The sequence below is a fragment of the Vipera berus genome (assembly GCF_964194415.1).
Source record: "Vipera berus genome assembly, chromosome: 3".
NCBI classification, from domain to species: domain Eukaryota; kingdom Metazoa; phylum Chordata; class Lepidosauria; order Squamata; family Viperidae; genus Vipera; species Vipera berus.
Window position 1 is genome coordinate 41251904 of NC_138204.1, and position 21946 is coordinate 41273849.

General features: G+C 37.8%; 1 protein-coding gene across 1 annotated transcript in view; it reads right to left on the reverse strand.

Annotated features, from left to right (window-relative positions):
- Positions 1-769: 769 nt before the first annotated feature.
- The window catches only part of CAMK1G (calcium/calmodulin dependent protein kinase IG), a gene marked incomplete at both ends in the record, with an annotated part of 30828 nt that continues 9651 nt past the window's right edge, over positions 770-21946 (reverse strand). The window contains 10 exons of the mRNA XM_081325447.1: positions 770-860; positions 2136-2545; positions 4108-4195; positions 6287-6365; positions 6971-7083; positions 9140-9215; positions 11354-11477; positions 12189-12327; positions 15515-15589; positions 17171-17299. Of these exons, the coding sequence (XP_081181573.1) occupies positions 770-860; positions 2136-2545; positions 4108-4195; positions 6287-6365; positions 6971-7083; positions 9140-9215; positions 11354-11477; positions 12189-12327; positions 15515-15589; positions 17171-17299 (1324 nt within the window). The remainder of the gene's footprint in view (positions 861-2135; positions 2546-4107; positions 4196-6286; positions 6366-6970; positions 7084-9139; positions 9216-11353; positions 11478-12188; positions 12328-15514; positions 15590-17170; positions 17300-21946) is intronic.

A 21946-nucleotide genomic window follows, 5' to 3' on the forward strand; every position in this document is an offset into this window, starting at 1 on the left:
CAAGGTTGGGGATCCCTGCAGTAGAGTGTTTAATCTGGTAAGATTCTATCTAGAGGTGTGGAAACAATAAAGAACGCAGCTTGGAAGAATCACTGTGTCATTCTTGGTTTTTGAGTCTGACATGGCCTTTGGTTGATTGTTCTTTTATTATGAAGATTACTAAGATGTTCCTTAGTATATAGAAATGTGTATCATTGGAGAAAGAGAGAGCATCTTCACAGCTTGGGGTAAAAATACACCCTCCATTTTAAAAGAGGTGTATTAATGATAAAGAAAAAAGTATTATGCTTTTGGAGCAATTAGAGACTCTTTGGGAAATATATATGAGAATAGGATTAGGGTTATATATATTGATCACTCATTTAAATGAAACTATAAATGGCATTTCCCTATAGCTTGAGGTAGTGAGACCTGCATCTTTTGGTACAGAGCACCTTTCTGCAAAAGCATATGGTCTTGGGCTATCTGTAAAGCAAGCTGATCATTAAAGTTTGGTTTTTCCTGCCTCCCTACTCTGCCAGCTTGGGCAAAGTAGTCATGACATCTCCCCATTGAATGCTGGGGTGCACCTTTTTCCATGAACAAACCTGCTGACATGGGAGTAAAGACACTTCCTTGCTCTGCACTCAGCATAACTGGGACATCATGAAATGGTAGCAACATTTAAATGCGTCGCTATTCTTTGCTAGAAAAGTGAATGTGAATGTGAATTTTATGCATACACTTACCTGTAAAGGTATATGCTTTATCCTTATGGCAGTTTTTTCAATCACATTACCAAGCAAACACCAGTTTGCCTACTACCAAAATAGGTGTGATTAGTGGCTTTGACTGGAACAAGGACTTCTGAGTTGAAGTGGCTGAGTTTGAAAGAAAAGATTGAAAAGAAAACAAAGCAAAAAACTGTTTTTTCAATTAGTGTAAGATGCATTGTTAGCTGGTAAGGTAACAGATAACATACACACAGCACACACACACACACACAGAGACTACACAAACACACACACACCATATACTGCAACCTATATGTACATGATCTAACTAGTGGCTTAGAAAGGTGATGCAAACTACCATCCACTTCATAAGATGCATATCTATTCTGCTCAGTGGACTTCGACAGGATTAATGCAGTACAAATGGCATTACAGTACTCATCTATTTGATGTTCTATTCTGAATCTTCCTCCACTATGCATGCAGTGATGCTATATGTATGTATACTGTGAAGGTTTCATATTATGGAGGAAGATGACAATGTATATTCAGACCATACTTCTTCCATGCTGACCTTTTCATGTAGACAGATAAAATCATTATACAACTGCCATTGAATTGATGAATGTAACCATAGAACTTCAAATAATCAGTTATGAGATAATCATATACCTATCAGCACGGTTCATTTTAGATCATACTTTCAGATTCAATTGGTCAGCTACCTTCCATAAATTATAGCTAATATTTAGTGGCCAGAGATTTTTAATCTAAAAATAATTGGACCATATTCTTATACTATGGTATTATCATTTTATTATGTTCTTTGTTCCTGATTTTCATTTAGTTGTTTTTGTTATTATTAGTTAAACAAATAGAATAAAGGAAATGTATGCATTTCAAAATAAGTGAAATAGAAATTGCTATGTTCCTTAATCCATATCTATCTATCTATCTATCTATCTATCTATCTATCTATCTATCTATCTATCTATCTATCTATCTATCTATCTATCTATCTATCTATCTATCTATCATCTCTCTCTCTCTCTCTCTCTCTCTCTCTCTCTCTCTCCCTACCTACCTACCTACCTACCTACCTACCTATCTATCTATCTATCTATCTATCTATCTATCTATCTATCTATCTATCTATCTATCTATCTATCTATCTATTTCATATTTCTGAACCATTCATATTCCTCAATTTTTGTTTTTCATCTCCTTTCCTGTGACCAAGATGCCACATTACTTACACCAACTTTTTCAAATGTTTGACAAATGTTCAAATACACTGACACCCCAATTACTATAATATCTAGTTAGTGTAGCCAACAACTAGAAATAGCAGACTGGGAAACCTACTGAAAGTTCTAGCTGGTAATCAGAAATTTTAGTCTGGTCATCCCAAAGGACACTTACTATGTATTGGCATCTCTTTTTATGAGTACTGCTTCTGAGCAAAAAGTTGTCTTCACTTTCTCACGTGTCCCACATTCTGGAGTACTAACTGAAGGTCTGCTTGGATGGCTCTGGCTATCTATTGCAGTTACAGAAGTCATATGAACTGATGTGGTCCCCAGGTTATCTAAATATTTGCTTTCTGTCTTCTTGGCATGCAAGTCAGCAAGATCTGAAGTATTCTGATAGGATAATGCAGGGATCAAATTCTTGGTGTCTTCACTTGATTGTTCCTTGTAAGTAATGGATGATGTCTTAGGCCTTGATGTAATTTGTACTTGTACTTGGCTTTTGACATTGTCCTCTGCATGATGACCATTCATGTGTAGTTTCTTCATATGATGGACCACAGCTGCAGCATTGAAGGCTTGCTAGTAAAGGAGAAGATGATCAGCTTTATGAGAATTATATAACTGTAGTTCTCTTAAAAACCAGACTGAAGAATGCTGAGTGTGTTCATAAGCTACTGCTGAAAATTTACCTAGGCCGATATTGGAAGCAGGCCTCAAATTCTTATGATCTCACTAGTATTCCATGCACTATAGATAAAAAGTAATGAGGAAACTTAGCTGATGCTATATTTATCTGAATATGGTATGAACGGCTTGAGAAATGTACAATAAAAAAAAGGTAGGCAAACCATGGAACACAAACTATAAGCAGCTCTATACTTTTTTCTGTCTGACCATTTAGAGAATTTTGAAATTTGACCAATGTATGGTAATCCAGGTCTATATTTTATTGTTGTTACACCTCTTGTGGAAGAGTGTCTGGACAGGAATTTGGAATCTACTCTGACATGGCACAGCTAAAAGCAGATTTTTTACTATTCTCAAGAGGAAAAAACAAGCTTAAAAATATTCTATGGAATCTGCTGATGTCATCATGACATCACAATGCTCCCTGAGGCCCATGGCAGTCGAAATGTTTAAAAACTTGCAAACTCAGTTACAAAATATTTGTCTGCTCCTGCAACAAAAATTTACAGAAGAACTTGGAATATATACAAGTGCAATTCTATGTAAAATTGTCTGAAAACAAACGATCCTATGTTCAGAGTGGTGCTTGCTTCGTAGTAAGTGATTTAAAACTTATTTATATCTATCAGTATCAGTCATCTGTATGAAGCTATCCAAATCCAAAAGACTCTTGGTAACTCACAATATGTTAAAAAAGAGTATGTAATAAGAACCCCCATCCCTAAAAAAAGAAAAAAAAAACTAAAGGAGAAAAAGAACAAGCATCCACAGATCTTCCATCCACTCATTTCTGCAGTCTAAATTTTGTAGTGAAGAAGTCATATTTTTTTTCAAGGGAATTGGGTCTTTTGAAATTGATGGCAGCGCTTTCTATTTACTACCCTTTATATAAAAGGTAAAGGTTTCCTTTGTCCAGTCATGTCTGACTCTAGGAGGGTAAGTATTCATATTTGTTTCTTGGCTGAAGGACCCCAGCATTATCTGATGACATTATCTATGGTCATGTGGCCAGCAAAGGTATATGCCAAAGGTGCCCAGAATACTGTGATCTTCCCACCAAAATGATACCCATTACCTATTTGCATGTTTTAATACTGCTAGGTGGATAAGACCTGGGGCAAGGAACTGGAGCTCACTCCATTGTGAGGTGCTTAGGTCTTGAACCCAGGCTGTCAGCTTTAACATTTAGCCCCCTTTACATAACAACCCTTATATAACCGTTCAGATAACCCTTTATATAACAAGTTGCCAAATATTTCTGTATTTCTGTATTTACTGATGAAATTCATTTAATACTTTGTATCATATGACTCACCTAAAAATGTATTAAACCCTTAGCTACCTAGGCAGTTTTATTTTATGGGACTTTTGGACTGAGACGTTCTAATTGAAATTTTATCTCCATGCTCCTGGTAGAAGACCACCGGAGCATAAAACAACATCAAGTTACTTACCTTCCACTTGCTTTTTGCAAAATTTCTTTGGATCTGTAAACTGACAGATGGATATATGTCACAGTGGAGGGCTGTGTTTCCATCAATCCTGCAAATTAAGTAAGAGAAGAACAGGCCTGTAGATAGATGGTGTTTTTGAGTGATACAGTTTGCATTCTTGTAACTTCTAGCTGATGTCTTTCTTTGTATGAGTGGTTTGGGTTTGTCTCAACAAGGTTCTGCAAAGGGAACATAGTTTTGACTGCACTGCAGAGACAACTGGGTTGATAAGGTGATTAGTATCACCTTGAAGCCTTCCCCTGCAGTTCCAGGAATCAGCAGACATTTTTGCATGCACTATTGGGAGGTATGGAAAGCTCAAAGGTAAGGCGAAGTAAAGTAAGTATTTTGCTGTAAGAGTAGACCAGGGGTCTTCAAACTTGGCCCTTTTATGATTTGTGGACTTAACTCCCAGAATTCCTCAGCCAGGCATGCTGGCTGAGGAATTCTGGGAATTGATGTCCACAAGTCATAAAAGGGCCAGGTTTGAAGACCCTTGGAGTAGACTGTTCTACTTTGTAAAACTGCCAGATTCAAAGCATTGCTAAAGTGGCCACCCCTCTGAAGCTTTGCACAGTACCAAGGACAGTTACTATGCCAGGTGCAAGTTTCTTTTTAAAGTTTTTGCTTTTGTATAGGCTGACTCTTCCAGAACTGTTTGAGCCAAGATCCTGAAGAAAAATTACTTATATGTATTATATGGTTATTGCCTATGTTATTTATTATTAAACCTAATGGATCTCCTTCTCAGCTTTTTGTAGAATGTTCTTTTTCTGTGACTACCCTTTGGTGACTCAGAACATCTCAAAGCCCATTTTTCTTTCTACTTTCTATTTCACTTATCTTTTCAGTCATGAGTGAAGTCTGTCGTATTCTTCTTCTTGCTAAGACTGAGAAGATCTATCATAACATCCAGAAGTTCTATTTACTATCTATTAAAATATACATTAATTAATTGAATTATTATGGCTGTCCAGAATGAGTAGGGAATCATCACTTAGTGCCATGTCATCACTTACATGTAATTTTAGTATAAAATTATGTTATAAAATATAACAGAATAATAGAGTTGTAAGGGAACTTGGAGGTCTTCTAGTTCAACCCTCCGCTCAATCAGGAGATCTTATACCATTTCAACAAATGGCTGTCCAATCTCTTCTTTAAAAACTTCAGTAATGGAGCAGCCACCATTCTGCTTCTGGAGGCAAGTCGTTCTACTGGTTAATTGTTCTTACAGTCAGGAAATTTCTCCTTAGTTTTAGGTTGATTTTCTCCTTGATAGGTTTCCATCCATTGCTTCTTGTCCTGTCTTTAGGTAGCCCTTCAGATATTAGAACACTGCTATCATGTCATCCCTAGTCCTTCTTTTCATTAGACTAGACATACCCAATTCCTGCAACCATTCTTCATATGTTATGGTTCTGCTTTTGGTAGATTTTTTTCATTTTGTGTGAAGACAGTTGGAAAGAATCAATTAAATAGCTCTGCTTTCTCCCTGCTGCCTGTCCCTTTTTTGCCATCTTCTCCCGTTAGTGGACTGATTGTTTCTTTGACTTTTTTCTTGTTTTTTTACATGTTGTCTTTCAGTTTATCAGAGAGTTCTTTATGCAACCATGCTGGTTTCTTCTTGGATTTCTTATTTTTCTTTTTCTGTGGTATTATGCTGACTGGGCTTTTATAATCACATTTTCAGAGTTTCCCAACCTTCTTGAGTTGTTTTCCCCTTTAATATTTTCATCCATGGAATCCTTACCAAGCTCTCTCTAACTTTTTTGAAATCAGTGCTTTTGAAATCAAAGACCCCTAAAGTCTAAGGCAGGAGTGTCAAACTCGCCATGTCATGTGACATGTTGTGGCATATCACAAATTTTTCTCCCTTGCTGGAGCTGGGGTGGGCGCAGCTTCCATGTGACACATCCGGCCCACAGGCCAGCAATTTGACACCCCTGGTCTAAGGTATATAATAGCTTCCTGTCCATATTGTCCTCCATACTAATTAATTCAAACAAAACTATTAGAGAAGTCAATTATATTTTATGATCCACTGCTAATTCCATGTGAATACAATTATAAAATTTCTCACTGTACCACAGAATTGCACTTTTTTAATAAAAAAATGCAATAACATTATTCATCTCACCAGGGATGCCTGAGGGCTTTCTCACAGGTAAATCTCTTATTTGGATCCTTCTCGAGTAAATGAGAAATGAAATCTTTGGCTGTTTAAAAAGAATGAAAAGAGAAGGAAACAGAGAAAGAGGCTTTAGCACAAAAGCCAGAAGCCAAAATCAATCTGCCAGAACATTAGGCTTGAGTAATAGGGATCAAACTGATGACATGCACCTCTAGCCAATATAAAAAAATGGCAATGAGTTCCAAAACCGGTGTACATTAGAATCTTCTTTACCAAACTGTTTCCTCTAAAAAGGAGGCATGCTTATGATTCATTGTATCAATTCATTTGCAATTATTCAAGCAAAATCTATTAGAAACAAGGAGGCATCTAATAATCAACATGATTAATTGTGCTGCAGGTTCTGAAAGAACATCTGCACCTTCAAATGCTTCAATGGGGTACAGCATCACAAAACATCTTGCACATGCTTGCAAAACAGCTTTTCTTCCTCACTCGGCCACGTGCACACACATCTATCAAAAACATGGCAGAGCAGTTCCAGGAATCAGAGCAGTTTCCAAATTGGTGAACACATACTTTAAAAAAAGCTCTTGACTACTGAATAGTTGCCTAATTATGTATTCATCTGTGTAGCAATTCAGAAATGAAACACAATTCTAGCAGAGATTTTCCCAGGCTTAAAAATACCTGATTCAGAGATATCATCCCAAAATGGAGAGTCAAATTCGAAGTATCCTTCTTTGATTTTCTCAAACAATTTGGACTCTGTTTCTTCATAGAAAGGAGGGTATCCACATAGGCTAAATTAAATTGGAAGAGAGAGAGAAAAAGACAAGGCATTTATATTGCTTTTCTGTGTAAATTGAAAAAGATTGAATTTTGAGTGTAAATTCAAAATTGTGTAAATTCAAAAGATTGAAGACCTCCAAGGTTCTTTCCAGCTCTACTCTGATTGATTGATTGATCATTTGATAGATATCTAATCTAGGACAATTGTGAACTATACATAGCTCATTGTAGCTACAGTCCAAAATTGTAAAAGAGGATGAGAGGTTCCAGGAGATCATATTGGATGTCAGTTGCCAATGGAACAGGCAAGTTTCTACCCAAACATAGTTATGATCAAGAGAAGAGAGAAGATTGGCTTTTGAATAACGTATAAAACCTGTATAGATGGCACCTTAGTATTAAGCCATATTCAGAGTTCATCATAAATTAGAGTAAATCCTTGGAATAGATATCTTCAAACTAATGCCTTCGGGTTTTAATGGGTTATTCTCATCTAGGTGGAATTGATGAGAGTTTTAGTCAATGATGAGGGTGAAAACTCTCAGCCAGGGAAAGATGACATCCTTGTGAAAGAAAGAAAGAGAAAGAAAGAAAGAAAGAAAGAAAGAAAGAAAGAAAGAAAGAAAGAAAGAAAGAAAGAAAGAAAGAAAGAAGAGAAAGAAAGAAAGAAAGAAAGAAAGAAAGACCCCAGCCAGTTTTCCTGAACCTTCCTTCCAGGCCCTTTCTGTTCAAATTTCATGTTGGTGCAGCTGCTATAATCAGTTAAATTAATTAGTTCATCAAATTAACAAAGTTTATTGCAGGCATCTGTGCATATTCCTGATGCATTGCCTGTGACAGTTTCTTAGATTGCATAATTCTCTCCCCCACCCCCATCCATGTATAAATATTTATAATATATTGGATTATAAATGGAAGAATGATTTTGGTCTAGTTGTTAAGGTATCAGGCTAAAAACCAGGAGACCCTGAGTTCTAATCCAGCCTTAGGCATGAAAGCCAGCTTAGGTGAATTTGGGTCAGCCACTCTCTCTTAGCTCATAATGTCAGGCTCGGCAATCAAGCTAGTCATTCAATTCCAGTTGTAACTAATGAATCAACACTTGGTTGATCCAGAAAAAAAAGCAGACTCTACACTTGTAGAAAAAAAAAATAGGAAGGAAAAAATGATTTATAAATAGAGCATAAACAGGTTCATCTAGTTAATAGTGAAGGAGCAACTTCTAATAGAAATTTTTCATAGAAGGAAACCTTCCAAAATTCCTATATTTGAAACCAGTTTTTTTAAAAAAAATCATCATAGGGGGCAGCAACCAGAAAAATTATGACAAATAGGAACGACAATAACACAGTATTAACCAAAGATCTGAACATGTACAGTAGATAGGTTTTCAGTTTGTACTGAAAATTTGCAGGGCTAAACACTGAACTTGGGGAAGTGGGGATAGGATGCAGAATTCCATTGTTGTAATATATATGCCAAGAATACCTTCTCTCAGGTTGTAGTATCAACACTAAATTGGTTCCAAGACATCACATAAGCCAGAAGATGCTCTAACAGAAATCCAGCTTCTAAACATTATTAAAAATTATGGTAGATTCTGACTTGGTATAGAAACAACCACCATTGGTCTCCGTGTAGTAACTAACATTTTACAGCAGGCACAGATTTAAGGATAGACCTAATAAGACTAGCCTGCAACAATTCAGCTTTGAGGTTACCAGCACATGGATTGCTCTACCTGGACAATTCGCCATCCAGAAATGGCCATAACTGGTGAGTCAACTGCAGGTAGAAAAGATGTCTCTCCCCTCCTATCATCCTTAAGAGACCATAAACTTTATAAAACTTGTTACAAAAATAGGCAACCAAGTATAAGATATTAAAATACAGTGAAGAATTATCATTGTTTTCTTTTGGCTCTTAATAGGCCACTACTGGTTAGTGCTTTCTTTCTACTTTTTATCTGGGTTTAGCATGCTGTTAATATATCTTTTCTATGGACTACATAAAACTTTTGAAGGACATTAGGAAGTTTACTGTAATTCAGTTCACAGATTATCTTACAGGATGTAGGTAATAACTCCAATTGACCAGCAATCCACAGCTTTACTGTATGGCTTTTGTTCTAATACTTCTGGAGCTGCAGTGAAGAAACAACAAAACCCAAATTACCAGTAATATGACCAGCTGATCTTTGAAAAATTAACCAACTCTATATTAGCTCAAGAATTCTTTCAGTGTAGCAGGGCACAAAACAAAGAAAAATAGCATGGTTGACATAAGCAATGACACAAGTTATTTATTTTGGAAGGCTGAGGAGGATAATATAGGATACACACACATATATCACAGATTAGCTGTGGAATATAGGGCAATGTGATATTTGTTCAAACTGTAATATATTGACATAGCCCTACACAGTATATATTTGTACCTCTTATAGATCCTGAGCAAGTTTTATTTTAATCAGTACTCCATAGCATAGTTTCGATTCTGTGGATAAAGGCTGCAATTTATGTATATTTATATAAAGCAGAATTTAATCAATGATTTTCAATAGATCTTTCAGATATTGTCTAAACATATGGAGTGAGTGGTTTTCAGATCACTTATGTTCTAAGTGTTAGTTACTATGCTTGCAACAGACCTTACATTTACAATTGTATATGAAGAAGGAATATAAGTGTTTCTTTCATAATCTGTCCCAGTCACTTAGAAAATTCCATGTGCTTATACAATTGCATACAATGGGATTCTGGAAAAGGAGAGGACTTGAGGTAGCCCACAAGTGCTCCAAAGAGCTGCTCCTGACAAGGAGACTGCAAAGGAACAGCCTCTACTGCATTTAGAGTTCTAGGAGATGAGGAAATAGTAATCTTGCTCAAACCACATTCAGCGCCTTTAAAAGGACACTGGGGCTACACATTTTCTTTTCTAATCACTTTCAGAAATTGCTTGTTAACTGCTTTTCACTATTAGCAACTTAATTTTCTAATCAAAAATTTTTACAGCACCAGATAAGTTTCCTTCAAACCTTAGCAAAAGGTGCACTTAAATACACATTTGAGTATTTTATTTTTTCTCTGGAATAAACAACAAAACTTTGATTTTAGAAACAAACTAAAGGTCCAGATAAATTTGAAATAAGGTTTTGGAATTAATTATAGAGAAACCTTCCCATGGAAAAAAAATCTTTTGTCCTGAATTCTTAAAAAAATATAAGTAGATGCATTACATTTAAAAGATGCTATGGAATAGGACGCGGTGGCTCAAAAGGGACGCGGTGGCTCAGTGGGTTAGGACGCTGAGCTTGTCGATCGGAAGGTCGGCAGTTTGGCGGGTCGAATCCCGAGTGCCGCGTAACAGAGTGAGCGCCTGTTACTCGTCCCAGCTTCTGCCAACCTAGCAGTTCGAAAGCACGTAAAAATGCAAGTAGAAAAATAGGGACCACTACGGTGGGAAGGTAACAGCGTTCCGTGCGCCTTTGGCGTCTAGTCATGCCGGCCACATAACCACGGAGATGTCCTCGGACAAGCGCTGGCTCTTCGGCTTTGAAGCGGAGATGAGCACCGGCCCCTAGAGTCGGAAACGACTAGCACGCATGTGCGGGGGAAACTTTACTTTACTTTACTTTACTTTACTTTATGGAATAGGAACAAGCATTACCTGATATGATTAAAACTGATTTAAAAGTGGATTTAAAAATCACAAGGGAAAAGACTTTTTATTAAAAAAAATCTGGCTGATGTCTTAACAATTAAAAAGGATATACAAATAAATTCTAGAGCATTATTTGAAGGGATTAAAGATCAAGGCTGTTCAAAGTAAAAGGAAGGAACAGAAAGTTGATTTATTTAAACAAAGTTAAAATAGGTCTTGTTATTTCGCATAACCCTTAAAGGGCCTTTGCTGACATCAGGAATGAAATGATAAGACTTTATACATTTATTTATAGATAAGAGATGAGATATGGGAAGAAAAAATCATTTGTTGTATTATTACAAAAGATGATGAATTAATACTTGTGATGAAGAGGGGAGTCCCTTCTGTATATATTTCTTTTTTCCCCCTTACTATATTCTTACTTTTTTCTTTCTTTTCTATTTTCCTTTCCTTTCTTTCTCTTTTCTCTTTTCTGCACTTTCTCTTTTTCTTTTTAATCTTTTATTTTTTAGTTGGTTTTATTTTTTATTTTTGTGAATTATAGTTTTTAATAAAACTATAATTCACAAAATAATAAAACTATAATTTAAAGATTATTTCCATTTTCTTATTTACCAACATATCCTGGAGTTCCACATGCTGTAGACATGATGCCATTCTGTTCCATTTTAGACAAACCAAAATCTGTTATCATAATTTTGGAGTCCTCTTCTGGAGTTAGATAGAGCAAATTTTCAGGCTATGGATAAGGAAGTGAAAATTAATTTTCTGACATTCAGTATCTGAATATAGGTAGTCCTTGACTCATAACCATTAGTTTAGTGACTGTTCAAAGTTACAGTGGCACTGAAGAAAAAGGTATTTATGGCCATTTCCCACACTTAGGACAGTTGCACTCATGGGATCAAAATTTGGGTGCTTGGTACCTGACATGTATTTAGGACGCTTGCAGTGTTCCAGGATCACATGATCACATTTTGTAACCTTCTAACAAGCAAAGTCAATGGGGACTCCAGATTCACTTAACAGTAGTGATTCACTCAATAATTGTGGCAGGAAAGGTTGTAAAATGGGGCAAAACTCACTTAACAACCTCTTGCTTAGCAATGGCAACGTTGGAGTCAATTGTCATAAATTGAGCACTACTTACAATCTTCTTTGGCAGATAACATTGCTGTAATGAATCTAGAGATACCAAGACCAGAGTATGCAATTTTAATTTGTTGTGTATATAGTTGGTCTAAAGTTGGGGAATAGAAAGTGTAATAAATGTATTTTTTTAGAAAAGAATAATATAAGACACAATATTCTAAGGTCAATATTCTTCCCAACTCTGCGTATTAGGAGGCAGGTGTAATTTAAAAAAAAATCACTGCAAGTTCATGGATACTTGCATGACTTGTAGGTAAAATACACCGATAATTAAATATAGATCATTAAAGAAAAATACCTTTAGATCTCGATGGACTATCCCATTTTCATGAAGATAATGCACTGCTCCCAGGACTTGCTGAATTACAATACTAGCATCCTTTTCAGTGTAAACACCTCGTTCTAAAATACGGTCAAATAATTCTCCTCCAGACACTCTGTGCAAGAAAATTCAGTTTGTATTACATGCTGATGTAGATAGAATCTTATTGGTTTAACTTCTCTCTATTCCATATTCTGTGTTAATCAGTGATGGGATTCAGCCAGTTCACACCAGTCTGGCAGAATCGGTAGCTAATTTTTTGTTGCCCAGGCCCAGAATGGACTTCCAGAAGTGGCATCCACACTGAAAACTGGTTGTTCATTTATATACAGTTAATTTATATTAATTTATATACAGTGCCATTTACTGGTAACACTGGGAACTTTTGTACTTCTTACTTGCTTTGTTTGTAATATCAATGGAATTATAAACTCAGACAAATAATCTGTTGGAGTAGAACCTGTTGCTGGGTCACTTCTAATTCTCAGGTCAGAAAAAAAATATTGCTGTAAAGCTTCAGTGCAAGCAATAATGCCCAATTTACATATGAAATCATAGCACAAATAAACACATTTAATTTTAATTCTCAATTTCACCACTAAGCAATTTAAGACCTCAGCTAGAAATAAACTGCAAGTGCTGCCCTTTGGGTTTGTATCACACTTGGATCTGCAAAGAAAAATGAATTGCTTACAATACAGGACAAGACAGATTAAACACAGTTAAGCCTTAGACCAGGCAATGCTTGTGCCTGTCTCCAAATGACTAGATTCTGTTTTCATTAAATCTGGCCTATAAAGAAGTTCCCTCTTGCCTGATGTAATTTACTAGCATATAATTAGCAGGAAATATCTTCATTGCATGAATTTTCTTCCAATTCAGTCTGTTTTTTGCTGACAAGCAAGCCTATTTTCCCTTTTAAATGTTCAGCATACAAAAGTTAGATATTTTCTCATTAATTCTTTCCTCTTTTGAATGTGAGTGAAATGAGCCATGCTACTTTTGTTTAGGATCCATCTGTCTGCTGTGTAGAAATCCTCCCACTCACGGATGTTATGTTGCATAATTCTTAATATTCACTATTGGCCATCCCTTTTTACAAATGAGATACCACGCTCTTCTCTTTTTCTCTTCTAAACCTTGATGGGGCTTGTAGGAGGTTGGCTGTAGCTGGGAATGAAACTGGAAGTAAGGTCCAGCTGCAATGGGAGGAAAGAGGCAGAGAGGGATACACACACACACACACACACACACACACACACACACACACACACACACAGTCTCCCTGGGCACAAACGCACACAAAAAATTGAGGTACTTACTGATTATTTTCCATTCAAGCAGCTGTCTAGTTCAAAATTCAAAACTCCCTATACTAACAGTACCATGCGGGCAGAGTCTGGGAGCAGCATCCCCAGACAAGATGGTCTGGTGTCATCAGGGTGAAGTCCTCTGGCCAGGTTAGTCTCAGATTTCTGGCTGGCTTGCCAAATTGTTAGAAGTATTTAAGCTCCCAATCCATGCCCCCCCCCCTCTCTCTCTCTCACACACACACACACACACCATAAAAAATTCCCTGTTTCTGCACCTTTGAGGGCTTATGCTCTCAAATTTCATTTTCATTTAAGAGCATAAGCCCTCGAAAGTGCAGAAACTGGGAATCTTTTATGGTGTGTGTGAGAGAGAGAGAGGGGGGGGGAGAGAGGGACAGAGGGAGGGAGGGAGGGAGAGAGGGAGGAAGGGAGAGAAAGAATGTGCCCTCAGTAATATTTAATTTGGTGGACATTCAGCTCATACTTTGCTGAATGTGTAGATCTTTTCCCCTTTGATGTGTGCCCATATGTTGGCTTTGGTACCACCTCTGTGTACCCAGGGAAACTCTACCATGAAAGGTTTTTGTTCGTGTGCTATTATTTGCTCAGGTTAATTAGTTTAGCCTGGTCATTAATTATCAGAGAAAGAAATAGATTTGCAACATGGTTTTCTAATTTTGGTTATTTGTGGGTCATAAAAATGATCATAAGGGGGGGGTCAGAGACAGTATAGGAAGAATATAATTTTGATATAAAGATATTTTTCATACTGTTATTAACAATCATATTTTTTTCTTTATTCTTTACAACACACTATTATAGACATAAAGAAGAAGCTGCTTTCATGGCGTTATTCACATATTTGAGACAATGCATTTTTAGAACCACCCCAACCAGGAAAATATTATTTCTTTGCCACAAGGCTAGATGGGTAGACTGCAACTAGGCTGCAAAAAACTTGAATATATTATAAAATTCCAAGTTTTCACTTGATGAATTAATTTTGGAGGAACAATTTGAACTACTTGGGTGGAAGAGGTAGAGGGGGAGAGAATCTTCAACTGCTTGAGATTTTCTGGTGCTTTAAAGTCAAGAGCAGGAAGATCAAGCAGTAAATATATAATAATAAATTGAATTAATAAACAATAAATAAAATAAAGCCATTAAAAAGAATCTCAAGAAAGAAAAAGAGAAAGCAGAACCCTTCTTAGAACTTTTTCTGTTAGACTATGATTAAACCTAAGAAATTAAGTGCAAAATTAATCAGATCAACAATATAAAGTGATCTAATTCATTAGAAACCTTTTATTTAAATTGTCAAAGGGACGCGGTGGCTCAGTGGGTTAGGATGCTGAGCTTGTCGATCAGAAGATCGGCAGTTTGGCGGGTTGAATCCCGAGTGCCGCATAACAGAGTGAGCGCCTGTTACTACCAACCTAGCAGTTCGAAAGCACGTAAAAATGCAAGTAGAAAAATAGGGACCACTATGGTGGGAAGGTAACAGTGTTCCGTGTGCCTTTGGCGTCTAGTCATGCCGGCCACATGACCACAGAGACGTCCTCGGACAAGCGCTGGCTCTTTGGCTTTGAAATGGAGATGAGCACCAGCCCCTAGAGTTGGAAACGACTAGCACCTTTACTTTATTTAAATTGTAATAATAGTATTTTACATTTTTGCGGCTTCATCTGACACAATTGATATTATACTTAAATACTATACACTTACAACATAGAGGGACTGTGTTGATAGCACAATAAAGACTGTTGAGTTGGGTTGGGTTATATCTCTATGGCTGCCATTCTTCGTTTAAGCATAAAAACAGATGTTTATAATGCTCCCATTAAAAAACAAAAACATTCCCACAATTTTATTCGGACTGTTTAATGCCACTTTCTGCAACCTAGTGTGACCTAGATGTTTTCAGCTGACTCTTGACTGGGAGAATTGTGCAACATTTGCTTCTTACATAATGTATGTGTTGATACTTACAGCTGCATTACCAGATAATAGTGAGTTGTGCTTTCATAAATGTCCTCAAGGGTTACTATGTTGTCATGCTTTATTCTGCAACCAAAAACAGAATGCAACATGGGTCTGACAGAATAACAGATCATTAAAAAGCAAGCTAACATTCATCCCTCCTTTGTGCCAGATGTTTTTCATTCGGACTGAACTCTGGTACTTTAATTTAAGGAACAAACACATATTTCAGCTTCTAATAACAAGAGATCCATTTTCCCCACTACTGTTTGCTATACATTCATGGAAAGAAAAGAAGAACATTACAAAACATGTTTTCTCTTGTTTAGAAATTTTACCCTTTCTTATGTTCCTTATACTATTTGGAAGGCAGCAAGATGTAAGATTTCTTACTAGTATAGTTTTGTTAAAATGTTTTATTCTAAAAATAATTTCTCACATTTTCTTTCTTCTGGATTCATGATGAGGTAAATATACTTAAAGGATCAGATTGAAGATCTACCTAAATCACAATTTCCAACTGAATGAATCCTATCCTTGATGTTTTTGTCTTTCCCATTAGATTTGGCAGAGTGGACATACTTTCTCATCAGTGTAGTAGTATCACAAAGTGGATTCTAGAGCATATACTTTCTCTGTCATGGGCCTGTTTGGTGAATAGTCTCCTCACTAAATACACATAGCCTTAACTTTGGTATTTCAAAAGATTATGAAGATCTGCCTGTTTCCCAGGCATTGGAATTGGGAGGTTGATAGAGTATGGATGTGATTTGCTTGATGAGCTAACAGTGTGACTTTAGGCCACCATCCAGTGTCTTTTTAATGGATCTGTGTTGTTGATGTCTATAGGCCAGAAAACAGGCTCCTCAAGGCTATGATCATGAATCTTGAAAACCTGAGTCCTTGATTAAGGACATTAATTGTGACTGGAAACTCTATCACGGAGAGATGCAGTCATTAACTAAGCATGACCATGACAACTTATGATGGCATTTTTATGGCAGTCATTAAGTGAAGACATTGGTCATTAAACAAGTACTTCATGTGACTACATCTTGTGACTTCCTGCTGGCTTCCAGATTGACCTTTCCTAGTTGGAAGCTGGTGGGGAAAGTCACAAATGGTGATCATGTGACTATGGGATGGTAAAGGGTCAGAAATGCAAGCTGGTCAATGAACATCTGAATTTTGTCCACATGGCCACAGGGATGCTGCAATGGTAAGTGTGAGAACTGGTTGCACGTTCCACTTGTTCAACACTATTGTAACTTCAAAAGGTTGCTGAATGAGTGGTTGCTAAGTGAGGACTATATATAGTAAAAGAGAGGAATATTTTGTATGTGGGGGTAGGGATTTAGCTAAATTGGAAAACAGCTTCTGGTACAATACACCTCTGAGTGCACAATTTATTTATGGTTCATGTCCAATAGCCCTCATTTGTTAGCTGGTCCACACATCTTAAAGTTGCTAAGATTGAGGAGTACTGTTTTAGTGGATTTTAAGCAGAAAAAGAATATTGATGTTTCATCTAAGAAGCCTTCTGCCAGATGAGACAGTCTTAATTTTTCTGCCCTTCCAATTGATCGAAAATAAGTAACTTGTAGCCTTCTTAAAGAAGTTTGAAAGAAACATTAAACTCTGTCATGCATTCCCAACTATACTTACTTCTTCAGCACAACTATTTCATTCTCCAGGTTGCTATCCTGGGTGACTGGTGACTTTTTAATGCACTTCAAAGCAAAAAGCTTGGCAGTGGTTCTGTGCTTCACCAGGAAGACCTCCGAAAAGGCCCCTCTGTAAGGAAAACAAAAATGAAAGCCTGGGCATTGTACTGCATTATGCTGACTTAATTGTTAAGATATAAAACACTGCCACATAAAATAGCCTGCAAGGAAGATAGTAATACATTAACATGGCTTCCAGAAACAGATGGCACTACTAATTAGATCCAGGGATTTGGATGCAAATTCAAGGGTATTAATTGGATAAATCCCCTGTGAGATTTGAGTTCTATTTATTGTGCAATGGCCATGTAGAGATGAAACCATAGCATAAAAATAAGTTAGGCATATGAGCTAAAGTTTATAATACAACATAGAATAACTGGATTCAAAGGAATCCAGTGGTGGTCTTATAGTCCAAACCCCTGCTCAAGCAAGCAACGTTATATTATTTTGGACAAATGGTTGTCCAATCTCTTCTTGTCTCCATTAAAAACCTCTAGCACTCATAAATTCTGCAGACAAGCTGTCTCCCTGAATAATTGTTCTCACTGTCAGAAAATTTCTCCTTAATTCTAGATTGGAACTCCCTTTAATAATCTTCCACGAGTTATTTTTTGATCTGCCCTCAGGTGCTTTGGGGAAGAAGAAGAATTCCTTCTACTCTGTGACAGCCCCTCAAATATTGGAAGAGTGCTATCATGTTACTCCTGGTCCTTCTCTTTGTGAGACTAGACATATGCTAGCTCCCACAATTGTTCATTGTAGGGTTTAGTGTCTAGACTCCCTATCATCTTTGTTGCTCTTCCCCATAGTCTTTCTGGAGTCTCAACATCTTACTGGATACAGTATTGCAAGTGTGGCCTCGCTAGTGGAGTATAAAGCAGTACTAACACTTGATTTGATCTTCATACTATCCCTCTGTTGATGCATCCTAGGACTGCATTGGCTTTTTTGGCAACTACAGCACACTGCTGGCTCATACGTAAGTGGTTGTCCACTATACCATACCATACCATACCATACCATACCATACCATACCATACCATACCATACCATACCATACCATACCATACCATACCATACCATACCATACCATACCATACCATACCATACACTATACACTATACACTATACACTATACACTATACACTATACACTATACTATACTATACTATACTATACTATACTATACTATACTATACTATACTATACTATACTATACTATACTATACTATACTTTTGTTGTTAGCTGCAAAGTTGTGTCCGACCCATCGCGACCCTATGGACAATGTTCCTCCAGGCCTTCCTGTCCTCTACCATCTTCTGGAGTCCATTTAAGCTCACGCCTACTGCTTCAGTGACTCCATCCAGCCACCTCATTCTCTGTCGTCCCCTTCTTCTATTGCCCTCAATCTTTCCCAGCATTAGGCTCTTCTCCAGTGAGTCCTTCCTTCTCATTAGGTGGCCAAAGTATTTGAGTTTTAGCTTCAGGATCTGGCCTTCTAAAGAACAGTCAGGGTTGATCTCCTCTAGGACTGACCGGTTTGATCGCCTTGCAGTCCAAGGGACTCGCAGGAGTCTTCTCCAGCACCATAGTTCAAAGGCCTCAATTCTTTGGAGCTCAGCCTTTCTTATAGTCCAATTTTCACTGCCATACGTTGCAACTGGGAAGCCTTGACTATATGCACTTTTGTTGACAGGGTGATGTCTCTGCTTTTTAGTGTGCTGTCTAGATTTGCCATGGCTTTACTCCCCAGGAGCAAGCGTCTTTTAATTTCTTGGCTACAGTCCCCATCTGCAGTGATCTTGGAACCCAGGAAAATAAAATCTGTCACTACCTCCATTTCTTCCCCATCTATTTGCCAGGAATTGAGAGGGCTGGATGCCATGATCTTGGTTTTCTTAATGTTAAATTTCAACCCAACTTTGTACTCTCCTTCTTCACCCGCAACAAGAGGCTCTTTAGTTCTTCACTTTCTGCCATTAGTGTGGTATCATCTGCATATCTTAGGTTGTTGATATTTCTCCCGACAATCTTAATTCCAACTTTGATTCATCCAGCCCTGCCCTTCTCATGATGTGCTCTGCATATAAGTTAAATAGGCAGGGCGACAGTATACAGCCTTGCCGGACTCCTTTCCCAATTTTGAACCAATCAGTGGTTCCGTGTCCAGTTCTCACCGTTGCTTCTTGACCCGCATATAGTTTTCTCAAGAGACAAATAAGATGGTCTGGTACTCCCATCTCTTTAAGAACTTGCCACAGTTTGTTGTGATCCACACAATCAAAGGCTTTAGCATAGTCAATGAAGCAGAAATAGATGTTTTTCTGGAACTCCCTAGCTTTCTCCATGATCCAGTGTATGTTGGCAATTTGATCTCTAGTTTTTCTGCCTCTTCAAAATCCTGCCTGTACTTCTGGTAGTTCTCGATCCACATACTGCTGGAGTCTAGCTTGTAGGATTTTAAGCATAACTTTACTAGCATGTGAAATGAGTGCAATGGTGCGATAGTTTGAACATTCTTTGGCACTGTTGAGTTTTCCAAATTTGCTGGCAAAGTGAGTGTAGCACTTTTACTGCATCATCTTTTAAGATTTTGAATAGCTCAGCTGGAATACTGTCACCTCCACTAGCTTTGTTGTTGTTCAGCTTTTCTAAGGCCCACTTCACTTCACATTCTGGTATGTCTGGCTTGAGGTCAGTGACCACCTCATCGTGGTTATCAGGGACATTAAGCTCGTTCTTGTATAGTTCTTCTGTGTAATTTTGCCACCTCTTCTGCCTCTGTTAGGTCCCTGCCATTTTGGTCCTTTATCATGCCCATTTTTGCATGAAACATTCCCTTCATCTCTCCAATTTTCTTGAACAGATCTCTAGTCCTCCCTATTCTATTGTTTTCTTCTATTTCTTTGCACTGTTCATTTAAGAAGGCATTCTTATCTCTTCTAGCTATTCTCTGTAATTATGGTGTATCTTTCTTTTTCTCCCTTGCCTTTCACTTCCGTCCTTTCCTCAGCTATTTGCAAAGCTTCCTCAGACAGCCATTTTGCTTTCTTGCATTTCTTTTTCTTTGGGATGGTTTTGGTTGCTACCTGTTGTACAATGTTGTGAACCTCTGTCCATAGTTCTTCAGGCACTCTGTCTATCAGATCTAAATCCTTAAATCTATTTGTCACCTCTACTGTATATTCAACAGGGATATGATTTAATTCATACCTGAGTGGCCTAGTGCTTTTCCCTACTTTCTTCAGTTTAAGCCTAAACTTTGCAACGAGAAGCTCCTGGTCTGAGCCACAGTCAGCTCCTGGTCTTGTTTTTACTGAATGTATAGAGCTTCTCTATCTTTGGCTGCAGAGCACATGTGTAGAGCCGTCTCTTGGGTTGTTGGAAAAGAGTGTTTGCTATGACCATTGTATTCTCTTGATGAAATTTTATCAGCCTGTGCCCTGCTTCATTTTGTACTCCAAGGCCAAACTTGCCTGTTATTCCAGTTATCTTTTGGCTTCCTACTTTAGCATTCCAACCCCCCATGATGATAAGGACATCATTTTTTGGTGTTAGTTCTATAAGGTGCTGTAGGGCTTCATAGAACTGGTCAATTTCATCCTCTTCAGCACCGGTGGTTGGGGCATAGACTTGGACTACTGTGATATTGAATGGTTTGCCTTGGATTCGAACTGAGATCATTCTGTCATTTTGGGGATTGTATCCCAGTATTGCTTTTCCTACTCTTTTATTGACTAGGAAGGCTACTCCATTTCTTCTGAGTAGTATACCTGATGGTCATCTGAATTAAATTCACTCAATCCTGTCCATTTTAGTTGGCTGATTCCTAAGATGTTAATGTTCAGTCTTGTCATCTCTTGTTTGACCACGTTCAGCTTTCCTTGATTCATGGATCTTACATTCCAGATTCCTATGGAGAAAAAATCTTTAAGTACTGGACTTTCCTTTCACCACCAGATACATCCACAGCTGAGCATCCTTTCGGCTTTGGCCCAGTTGCTTCATTCTTTCTGGCGCTACTAGTACTAGCCCTCTGCTCTTCCCCAGTAGCATATTGGACACCTTTCGACCTGAGGGGCTCATCTTCCAGCATCATATCATTTTCCCTTTTGGTACTGTCCTTAGGGTTTTCATGGCAAAGATACTGGAGTGAGTTGCCATTTCCTTCTCCAGTGGATCACGTTTTGCCAGAACTCTCTGCTATGACCTGTCCATCTTGGGTGGCCCTGCATGGCATAGCTCATAGCTTCATTGAATTACACAAGCCCCTTTGCCACGACAAGGCAATAATCCATGAAGGGGGTGAGCTCACTGGTGGGATTCAAATATGTGAACAACTGGTTCTCTGTGTGGATGCCACTTCTGGAAGTCCATTCTGGGCCTGGGCAACAAAAAAATAGCTACTGGTTCTGCCAAACTGGTGTGAACTGGCTGAATCCAACCACTGGGTGAGCTCCTGCCACTTGCCCCAGCTCCTGCTCACCTAGCAGTTTGAAAGTATGTAAATACAAGTAGATAAATAAGTACCATTTTGATGGGAAAGTAACAGTGTTCCATGTGCTTCCAAGTACAATCATGCTGTCCACATGACCATGGAAGAGTCTTCAGACAACGCTGGCTCTCCCAGCTAAGAAAATCATAACACTGTCCCCTAGGGTCAGACACTACTGGACAAGGGAAACCTTTACCTTTATACAGTATGATGATCAA